Source organism: Stegastes partitus, unplaced genomic scaffold, assembly GCF_000690725.1.
Source record: "Stegastes partitus isolate 25-593 unplaced genomic scaffold, Stegastes_partitus-1.0.2 Scaffold216, whole genome shotgun sequence".
Lineage (NCBI taxonomy): Eukaryota > Metazoa > Chordata > Actinopteri > Pomacentridae > Stegastes > Stegastes partitus.
In genome coordinates, this window is record NW_007577947.1 from 87,956 (window position 1) to 99,135 (window position 11,180).

The 11,180-nt window shown below is 40.6% G+C and overlaps 2 protein-coding genes across 2 annotated transcripts; one reads left to right on the plus strand and one right to left on the minus strand.

The window, feature by feature from the left end:
• Window positions 1–946: 946 nt before the first annotated feature.
• Window positions 947–1,912, minus strand: or95a1 (odorant receptor, family 95, subfamily A, member 1). The gene has a single exon (XM_008280976.1). The coding sequence runs from the start codon at window positions 1,910–1,912 to the stop codon at window positions 947–949; it is 966 nt and encodes a 321-aa protein (XP_008279198.1).
• A 6,963-nt stretch (window positions 1,913–8,875) lies between these two features.
• Window positions 8,876–10,990, plus strand: LOC103356717 (diablo homolog, mitochondrial-like). Its single transcript, XM_008280968.1, has 6 exons — window positions 8,876–9,015; window positions 9,132–9,240; window positions 9,367–9,492; window positions 9,711–9,821; window positions 9,946–10,042; window positions 10,396–10,990. The coding sequence occupies exons 1-6, from the start codon at window positions 8,876–8,878 to the stop codon at window positions 10,596–10,598; spliced, it is 786 nt and encodes a 261-aa protein (XP_008279190.1). The 3' UTR covers window positions 10,599–10,990.
• The last annotated feature ends 190 nt before the right edge of the window (window positions 10,991–11,180 follow it).

An 11,180-nucleotide genomic window follows, 5' to 3' on the forward strand; every position in this document is an offset into this window, starting at 1 on the left:
ATTCATCACTGATTTTTATTTTTTTAAGGCATTTAACAGACAAAACATTCTTTCATTTAGATGCACTTACTTTGAACATATATTAAAATTGTATTTTCTTCAGATGCAATCTGTGTCTTAACAGAGAGAAATATATAAATATGACCACAAACAACATTTTATGGTTTTACTATAACACCAGATCTGTTTTACTTAATTGTAACTGATTGTAATCATTCCTCTGGCAACACAAGATACATTTCTTAGATTTTTGATTTATTAATGTGGGACAAAATCCACAGTCCTTGTTCTGTGCAAAAATACATTTCAAATTTATCAGAAGCTAATATGAGGCTTCAGCAGACTGAGTGACAGAAATCCGCTGTGTGACTTTTCAGTTTTAGTACAATTCTCTCTTTGTGTGTTTTTCTTGAGCTGCAGTTGACTGACAGTAACACAAAAAGGGATTTTTTTTCACACCTGAAAAAGACAAAGATCCACAGGCCCTGATCTGTGCAAAAGCTTTAGATTTAGCCATTTTGAGCCTTCATCTGTCTGAGTTAGCAAATTAAGCAAACGTCATCCAGAATAAGAGTATTTAGCAAAAAATAATCTCCTTCTTGTGCTAGTCTTCCTACACTGCAGCTCAAACAGGGACCAAAGAGAATAAATCTTTTACTATAAACAGTGAAACTCTGGAAATTGTTTCATCATTTGTCAATTCATAAGACTGCATGTTAGGGTCACATAAGGCTGACCCAGATCAAGGCCTGCAGATCTGGTCATTTGGAGTGAAAGTACATGACAGCACCTGTTAACTCTCAGTATGAACAATAATAATATAACAGCATGAAAAACCTGTTCAGTGTTCATGTGCACATCTGATCTTATGAACCTCTTTTTCAGACCTGCAGACACCCTGATTCACAGTTACATTATCAGACATTATATGTGAATCAAAATGAAATCACGAAGCAGACAGACTGTCCTGCACTTTCTCTCTGACACCAGGTCTGACTTTGTTAGTGCAGCAGAGGAACGTCTTTCCGATGTGGCCTCTGAGGCTCTGATCCCTGAAGCCGTAGATGAGCGGGCTGAGGAAGCGCGGGATCAGGATGAAGCAGAAGTAATTGAAAAAGGTGATGTCCTCTGGTAACCAGTTGACGTGCAGCACTATGAGCATCTCGATGATGGGGTGAGTGAACGCCAACATGCAGAGCAGCAGCTGGAAGCCGTGCAGCAGCACAGTGTGCATGGCTTTGCTCACCGACGCTCTGTCCTGCCTCAGCTTCCTGGTTTCTAGCAGGATTCTCACATAAGTGAAGAGGATGACAACAGACACTAGAGTGAACATGAGCACATACACAGCAGCTCTGAACAACGTCTGGACTGCAGATGAGTTTAAAGCAGAATTTTTGCAGAGCACAGGGGTGGAGAAGGCATCCACAGCAGGGTCTTTCTCCCCGATGGCAAAGTCTATGATGGGTAAAGAGCAGCTGATGAGCCACAGGGGCAGGATGATGATCCAGATGCGGTCGGAGCGCCAGGCGGCCGGCTGCTGCAGGGGGTAGAAGATGGCAACGTAACGCTCCAGTGACATAGTGGCCAGGATGAGGAGGGTGTTCTGGAAGGTGACAGTGGATATGAAGAGCAGAGGGACGCAGTAGATCAAAACCAGCTTCACCCGACCCATGACGAAGAGGAAGAGCAGCACCGAGGACAGGATCTGCAGGGTGTCGTTGATCAGCATGTAGGCAAACAGGATGTAACGCGAAGTGTCCAGGAACTGCCTGTGAGACGCAAAGATGTGCAGCATGATGGCGATGCAGCAGAGAAAGATGCAGAAGACGGGGATGACCACGCACACCTTGATGATTATAGACAGGGTTTTGTGGGAAGTTGCATTCACCGGGAGTTCAGTCAGATTCTGCATTTTAGAGCTGTAGACTGGAGCAAACCTGTGAAAGAAAAAGCATGACTTTAAGCTGCGTGTACACACATAAATAAAAAATAAAATCCCCCTAAAACCACATCTTATAGTTCACCTTAAATCTAGAATGAATTGCCTCTTGACAACTTGATAAACTGCCAGACAAAAACAAATCAATTCACATTTTCAAACAAACTGATCCACTGTCCTGATCACATCACTCACCAGAGAGATCCTCGGTCTGTCAGAAGAGCTCTGACTTCTCCTCTTCTTATCATGAAACATGTCTTCAGTGGATGTTCCTCCCCTTATCTCATGTGTTTGACCTCATGCCTAGGGCCCGATTCCTCCAGAGATACATTCATCATACATGCTATCATCAGGAACATTTTGTTTCAGGTTTTGGTGCATAGTAGCGCTTACCTTTCTAATATTATGGGATTCATGAAAAGAGGTGAAGTAGACAAAGCGAGTACACAATGTGAAACAGCCTGTTCTGATCAACGATGCTGCTACAATCCAGCATTTGAAAATCCTGCAAATCAACCTACTAAGCTCCAGCACAACACATTTTTGATTCTTCTTTTTGTTGACATTTAACAACCCTCCAATTTCAGGCTTTAAACTGACGGGCAGCTTTCTCCATTTCTTTAAAGTCGACGGTTGTTGCAGCTGAAAACATAAAAACGCATCATTTTTGTCTCTAATGGTAACCATGACAGAACGCCACCATCCAACTGTTGCATGCACGCCTGTCAAATAACTGAAAATCCACAATATATTCCCTGTTTTAACCTTTAGCAGTGAATATTATTGCAACTGACTAGAACTGACAGCATTATATACTGTACTATATTAATATCTCTCGATATATATTAACATCAATGGATGGCATACGAAGGTCTCGTGTAAATAAACACATTTCCTCATGAACTGTATGGCACAAGAGGTTGTTAACTGAGTGTGTTCACTCTATGCTGCTATATTCTCCGATTCTCAGGAGTTTCTTGCTTGTTTAGCAGCCAGCAACAGGAATTTATCATGTATTAGGCAACGATCACATTACACCAGTCTTTGCTGGGCTTTATTGACCACCAGTGAGCCTTAAAATAAATTTAAGATTTTATTACTTGTTTTTAAAGCTTCAAAGGATCTGGCTGCTGCCCTTACATAACTCCCTATGATCATCTGACAGGGCCTTGCTAGGGCCCAAATTCTGGGCTTGGATCTTTCCTGTTTAGGGCCTCTCGGCTGGGAACTTCCTGTTGAGGCTCTTAGGTGGACAAACGTAGTATCATATCTTAAATCTCTTCTTAAAACTTACTTTTGTTGATTGGCTTTATCTTACCAGATTTTAACTGTTGTTTTCATTGATATTACTTTATTTCATTTTCATCTTAAGCTCTGATTCATATGTCACGGTTTTTGATTTTTTGAAGTTCTGTTTCCTGTTTTATTTTGCAAAGATCTCCGTACTTGTGCATCTCTACTTATTTTATTTCGTCCCTTTGTCTCTGTTTCCCTCCTCTGTGATCTTCCTCATTGGTTTCGCCTGTGTCTTCTGTGTCTTGTCTATCCAAATTGTTTCTTCTGGATGCATAATCCTGCGTCTTCCAGTGTCTTTTATCAGCTTGTCCTGTTCCTGGCCAAATTTCCTCCAACAAAAATACGCTTTCTTTGTTGAATTGGAAACATTCTGAGATTTTGTCTGTAGAGTTTTTAAAAACAAAAAAGGCTTTACTTATATATGATGGAATTTAATTTAATTTCCATTTATTGTCTTTCTCATTTCTGTATTATGTATTATTTTACTCTTTGCAGCTTGAGTTCTGTTTGTATTTTTGTATTTTGTAACATTATGGATACACAAAGAATTAAAAATACATATAATTAAGTGCACTGGAAGAATTCCAATTTTAACTGACCCTAAACCAGTGCATTAATAATTTTCTGCCCAACTGCTTTATTTTTTAAAATTCTACCTGTTCAAAAGCAGCCCAGTTTGTTTCAGCCTGGCTGCATGTTAAAAACCCTCTCATGTAATAATGCTACAGCACATGTGGACACACTGAACTGGACTCTGAAGGCCACTGCTCTGGTTACAGCTTCAGGACAACAGAAATGCCTCCAGCACAGGACAGACAACCGCAGATGCCCCCGTAGGTTTGCTGATGCAGGGACTCAGTTGAGCCTCGTCCAGCTGGAAGTGGAGCGTTCGTATCGATTGGTGGCACGACGCTGATTCTGCTGAATCGGCGGTTGCAGGCAAGCTGGGTCAGTTGTTCCAGTTATGTCTCGCATGAAGCAGTTAGTGAGCTGTTAAGCAACAGGATTTGACGTCACTCAACCATTTTTACCTCAGTTAGTATGATTGCAGAAGTCAGTGTGGAGAGTTTGCGGATGTCTGCAGGGTTACATCACTGCAGGGTTATTAAAGGAGGTCCTGGGTACAGGGCCAACTGAAAAATGCACCTCCATAAAACGCTGTATTCAGTCGATATTGATCATTATTGATAATTATTAATAAAAACTGGTTTAATGTGAATTTAGCCATCTTTTCCAATTTATAAATTAGACAGGCAATAATTTTAATGTTAACACAACAATGAAAAATGCACACATTTCCACTCACAAATAGAAATACATAAGGATAAAGTTCATAATAATTGTCTCACTTTGATAAAAAATTAAGTAAAGAAAGCAAATAAAATCTGTAGAACCCATAATATTACACAGAGAGAAACTAGGACAACGCTTCTGCAGGTTAAGAGGTTAAGATTGCTAGTTTTAGAGGATCTGCTTGTATATGGCTGATGAACATATCATGTTCTTCAGTAGGTCTGAAACACCGACTGACTTAGGTCTGGTGTAGGTCTGACTTAATAAAATCAGTCTAAGTCTAACAGTTCCTCAGCTCACCCGAGTACCTTGATTCCTAGAAATTATCAGTGCAAATTATCTGGAGCTAAGCTTTGATGTAACTATATACAGCTTCACTTCTGGCACTGACAGAAATCCAAAAGTGTCCAAGTTTTTTGATTATTTCAGTCTGAAAAAGAACAAACTGTGTTGAGTGTCAACCAGCATGTCAACACTTCAGCTGATCAACAGAAAACATCTAGTGCACAGAGCGGATCTGAAGATAACTTTAAAACGAGTATTGAACACATATGATAATATAATTGCTTACTGGCTTGTAAAGTGCAGAGTAGATACAGATTCTGTTTGCAACACAGTCTGTACATAAAGACACCCATTGGTTTTCTTAGCAGTGGTTTTGAAGCTCCAGCTAGTTCCTGACTCCTCGAAAGGTAAATGAGTAAAGAATGGAGCATGAATGAGGCTGAGACGGGCACCTGGACTTTCTGATAACGGTGCCTACTCATCACTGCAAGTTACCACACCCTTAATTATGCATTACTTTAAGTCAAACGGGTAATTTAGCAACGGACACCAAAGTCGTTTTTTGTTCTGGTCCGTAAACATGTTTATTTCTGCTGTAAAGTTGGACATTTTTAACACGGAGGTCTATGAGCATTGGCTCTTTTTTGAAGACAGCCTCAAGTGGCCATTTGAGGAACTGCATTTTTTAACAAAGTTGTTTTGACCTCCTTTCTAAGCCCTGAGTGTTGCTGCTGAGTCAGCAACAAAAATAAAATTACTGACAGCTAAGCTGTGAGATGAAACTGCATTAGGTGTGATGTTATTTAGCTGTGTTGAGCTTCGTCAGCTGCCTGACCGACTGAAGCTGATTTAATTAACAGTACAAATGTAAGACAGGTTTGTCTGACACACCGCTGAACTCTTCTCTATATTTATGATTGCTATTTAACAAAGCATAACAATTGCCAAAATAGTGGATGGCTGCAGCTCCAATTTTTAGTCTGTAAAAAGATTTAACTTACCCAGAATTCCCTGCACTTTAGACTTATGTCTCTTAGTTTGATCTAAGCCGCTGTCAGTGTCTCCCATAACTGGGCCCAATAAGAGTGCCCTTTCTAAACAATTCGGTTTTGAGGAGATGGTTTGTTCAAAAGTACTTTTTGCAGATTGTTTATAAATACATGGATATTATGGACTGTTGGTAACTGTAAAGATGAAGTTCAGGCTTGCAGACATGACAGGATAAAGGTTAAAGTCAGGGTCAAAGGACGCTGTACTTGATATATCTGAGGTCTGGTTTGGTGGAACATTTGCTATCAGAGAGAGAAAGGTGGTAAACATTTCACTCAAGGATTAGAAAGGTACATTTCAGGACTGTGCTTTGAGTTGTGCCTATTTTACCAATGCTATTTGTAAGTTTCTCTGGATTAGAGAGAGAAGAAAATGTGCGAAATGCAACAGGAATATGAAAACTATGAAATTTTATTTTACTTTTTTAGATCATAACTGGGTAAAACAAAAGTCTGCTAGTTTGTGTTTTAACTGAAAGCTTCGGGTTAGAATTAAAATAAACAGGGAAAAAAGTAATGAATACAGTTTGTCATACAGTAAATACTACAACTGTGAATTTCAGCTTTGTGTTTAAATGTTTGTGGACAGCAATGCCAAAAGCAAACAGACAAAACAATATTGATCAGACACAAACCAGATGGGGCTTTTCACGTACGGCATTGTTTTTTTGATAAGGTTCCAGCGTCAAACTTGTACACAAAGTTACTGACATCTGTAATCACGGTTAAAAGTTGCAGGTGTAACATCAGTATTGTTTTTAAAGAAGATGATGAAATCCGCTAGAGCTGTTTTTGCAGTTTAAATGAGCAGCACTAGAGAGCAGCCGCTGTGTCCCCTGCTTAGCAATTACCAGACGAGCTGATTATTAACGCAAAGCTCCTGAGTCCAATTGTGAAACCTGAAGTTTTCATTTGTTTGCCAAACAAGTTGACTCAGTTGAGAGCAGCTCGGGGGGCTCGTCAGCTCTTTACGCAAATCCTGCGTCAGCAATCAGGACCGTCGGGGGGCTGAACCAAAAAACTGTCCAAAACAAACTTTCTGCCTCTGAACTCCAGCGGACACCGCCTCAGTAAATAACTCATTTGGAGGCTTTCAGACAGATTAACGCTGCTGGCAAAAACATTTGGCAGCGACAGTTTTAGTAAAATATTAAATGACACAGAGACGAGACGAATACAAGTGATTTTCTGTACAATAAAGAATACAAGCTAATAAGATGGGTTTCATAAGGGTACAGTGTGGCCTCAAATGTATGATGGTCCAACATCTGATTCTGAGAAATTAAGAATAAAAAGCATCAACATTCATCATGTTGTAAAAGTTTCCCTAAGACACCCCCAACTAAGGTTGTTAAATTAATCTGACTGACGGTATCAGTTTTCCACTCTCTGAATATGAAAAAAAAAAGTAATCATTTTCTATGGAGCGTAACTTTTTATTCCTTCGATAACTGATTCATGTTTTTGCACTTGAAGCTCACTTTCTCCATCAGGAACACACACAGTCACAGTGTTGTTTTGGATTGAAACCCAAGATTCTGTTGTGAAAACGGAAACAACCAGCTATCCATTATCCATCCATCCATCCATTATCAACAACGCTTAATCCTCACTAGGGTCGTGGGGGGCTGGAGTCTATTCCAACTGACTTAAGGCGAAGTCAGGGGACACCCTGGACAGGTCACCAGTCTATCACGGGGCTACACTTAGAGACAGACAACCAAGCACATTCACATTCACACCTATGGACAATTTAGAATCACCAGTTAACCTCAACATGTTTTTGGACTTGTGGGAGGAAGCTGGAGAACCTGTAGAGCACCCACACTGCATGCAAACTACATGCAGAAAGATCCCAGGCGTCCTAACTGGGACGCAAACTGAGGGTTTTCTGGCTGTGAAGTGACGGTGCTAACCACCGAGCTACCGTGCATCATGAAACACAAACATTGTAGTTCATAAATTTCACCAACTTTTGCCTGACACATTTGCTATCTACATTTCAGATCTGCAATTAAAGTGTTTTTCTTTTTTAAATTAGTTTCGCTTTATGGACTTGAACAGATTTGGAAGGCCCACAATAACTCACTATAAGTAACCAGCCACTGCTTCTTAAGTGATTTATCCAAAGAGTGCAGAGCTGTTGTCTCCCCCTTCTGGCACCAAGGGTAACTGCACAGACAATGTTCACGCTTTCTGGGTTTTTGGTCCGACTTGCTGCTGTCTCTACTTAATATGCAACCACAGCTGTAGACTAGTTCGTCTCTACGGTTGCTCACGTCTTCAATTACAACAAACCAGTCAATGCTGCTTGGCGTAAACATCACGCCTGTGGCAATGTCGCCACAGAACCCAGATTTAACAGGCTGACGTTTATTGTGAACTGCAGAGAGATTTACTTCATCAGCATTGTATAAACTTCTAAATGGACTTTCATTTATATAAAAAGTTCACAGTCAAAATGTGCAAACAGGCCTCAGTACAAGAAGTACCTGAGATAAACTTTGCATGTTTTCACATGTGGCCCAAAAGATTTAGATTAAACTATGACTGAAAACCCATTTTGTGCTCTAAATTCCTCCAATATGTTTATGTCATGAACTTAAAGCGTTCCTCCTCCCCATGCACGTACACACACAATAGGACAAGCAGGACAGAGACAAAAGTGTTGGTTTAGCAAACAACACATCAGGTTCTGTAACCTGCACGTATCTGTGGTGCTCAGCAGATAAAGCCAAATACGCACATTTGCAGGCAGAGTCAATAGATCAATGCCTCTTACGTAATGAAGCGGTGCTGAGGCCTTATAAATACCCACAGGACGGGACAGTTGGTATCTAGTTGTTGAACAGACTCGAAGCTTTTAAAAAGCGATCAGGATCATCTCGTAGAGTTTCCAAAAAGACTACAACAGTGAGTTAACGGCTCACAGAAAGTCTGCAGTCACAGACTATTGTTACAGATCATATTAAACAGGCTCGGTTGGTGCAGCAGATCTAAACAATCTGACAAAATGCAAGCCGTTCGTCAGTGTTCAGCGTGTGCCAGAAGTGCTGCTGGAGGACTTGTAAGGAATCAGACCACCGACGTTTCACTGCTGCAGACCAGCAGGAGCGTGATGAGGAGAGGAGCTGCATGCGTCCGCTTTCTCAGGTAGGTGATGAACAACATGTAACGCCATGAAACACAACTTCTGCTGCTTATTGTGACTTACTTGACTTTTCAAAGTGACAAAGTGCTCATATGGTGTCCTGATTTTCCTACAGCAGCTCTGACAGCAGGAAGCCTGGAGTCCAGACGTTGGGCGGACTGACTTCACACATGAGCATAGCGCCTTTAAGTATTGACAGCAGGCTTCGTGCTTTCTCTTTCACACAGGTTAGTGAGAAACAATATGACACAGTGCATGGACTCACAGAAAACATTTGTTCTTGTTCTATTTTGTACTTGCAGAAATTGAAAGAAGGAAATAAATAACAGATTTTTTTCCCCCCTTGTTTGCAGCAAGTGGAAAACCTCTCACACGACTCGCTGATCAAAAGAGCTGCTTCAGTGGTTACAGACAGCTCGAGTACTTTCCTCTCCCAGACCACCTTGGCTCTCATCGACGCCCTTACAGACTACTCAAAGGTATTTTGAGATACTAAACTGAAGTATTACACTACAGTCACGACTACGATGATGAAAATGAGTCCAGAAGACGTTTCCACACATGCAAATCTTTGGGTTTGAGTCACAGGAGAAAGTTAAAAATCAGTTCTAAACACAATAAAGAATAGTCGCACTTTTCATTAGCAGTCTCTCCTGTACTGTCCCTGACTGTGCGTCCTCCCTCTGTTTGCTAACAGGCTGTGCACTCTCGCATTGCTTTCCAAAGACGGTATTTGGCCTCAGTGGGAAAACTGAGTCCAGCGGAGGAGGATTCACTCCAGCAGGTGATCAGCAGCTGGCGAGCAGAGGTGAGTGTCTGATTTCATCTTACCTAAATCCATTTACAGCTTCATGAAAATGAGCTTTTTCTTTTTGCAAAAAACAAGAAAAAGCTACATTTATTATAATAAGGTTAACTTTTTGTCCTGACAGGCTATTGAGAGACTAGACGAATGCAAACGCTACGAGTCCACCTGGAACAATGCTGTCAGCCTGTGTGAAATGGCAGCTGAGGCAGCGTACGCTTCAGGTGGGTAAAATGTGAATTTATTTTCTTGTAGCTGTATTTGTAATGATGGGAGAGTCAAACAATTACATTCTTATTTATTTGCTGTCTCTGTCTACATTCTGGAAGATCTGATACACTTGTGTACAATAGTTTTACAGTCGTAGGTGAACTGGTGTGCTTGAGCTGCAGCAAGTTTGTACATCTATGCCCTCTAGAGGAAACAATGGGGTAGAGTTACATCTAAGCCATTTACAGGCAGGAAATATGTAATGCTTATACACAAAGATAAGTTTCAGGGTTTTGTGTGTCATAATGACATCCTCGAACCTGTTTCAGAAATGTAACATAATGTGTGTTTACATCTGTGTCTCCAGGAGCCCAGCAGGCTTCCATCTCGATGAGGACGAATGTTCAGGTGGCCCAGTCGCAGGTGGACGAGGCCCGCAAACTGTCGGCGGATGCAGATAAAAAGCTGGCCGAGACGAAAGTAGAAGAAATCCAGAGGATGGCTGAATATACGGCCCTGAAGAGCACCGAAGAGCACGAGGTGCACGAGGCTTATCTACGAGAGGACTAAGACATGGAGAGATGTTGGAAAACGAAGGAAAAAAAAAAACATGTCAAAGTGCTGTTGATTTCATAGTGATGTGGATTCACCTTCAATAACTTTGATCGTTCTGCAATGTTTGATGTCTGTAAGATATTTATATATTTGCGTTTACACCTCGTAAATCTGACTTTGAAAAGAAAATCAACCAAATAGCAATTTGGAATTATTTACTGTTGCATTGGTCATTATTTAAGACTATTTATTTGATTAGTCAACCTCAGCAGAATTATGGAATTTATAGTGTGTGTTGTGTGACAGTGGGACTTCACCACCGGAGATCACAATGTATGTTTTGTTGTAACATAGACATTGTTTTTTGTTAAACTATTCTATCGATTAATGGTTTTCAGAGTTAATAAGAAAACAATAAAGAAATCTATTTGTTTTAATATACAGTTTGCTCTGTGGTTCTGTTTGCTGCCTTATCACACAAATTACTGTGATATTTGACTTCTGAATTACAACTAGTTCAATTTTTTAGGATTTTGATGATGGATGAGTGCTTGATTTGATGGTGTGTAGCAATCACAAAATAATCCATCCATCCAT

Excerpts from the sequence above, each read along its gene's own strand:
- or95a1 (XM_008280976.1), bottom strand. The coding sequence starts at position 1,912 with ATGCAGAATCTGACTGAACTCCCGGTGAATGCAACTTCCCACAAAACC.
- LOC103356717 (XM_008280968.1), top strand. The coding sequence starts at position 8,876 with ATGCAAGCCGTTCGTCAGTGTTCAGCGTGTGCCAGAAGTGCTGCTGGA. Across the intron at positions 9,016-9,131 it reads GCATGCGTCCGCTTTCTCAG|CTCTGACAGCAGGAAGCCTG; the intron begins GTAGGTGATGAA and ends TTCCTACAGCAG. Across the intron at positions 9,493-9,710 it reads CCCTTACAGACTACTCAAAG|GCTGTGCACTCTCGCATTGC; the intron begins GTATTTTGAGAT and ends GTTTGCTAACAG.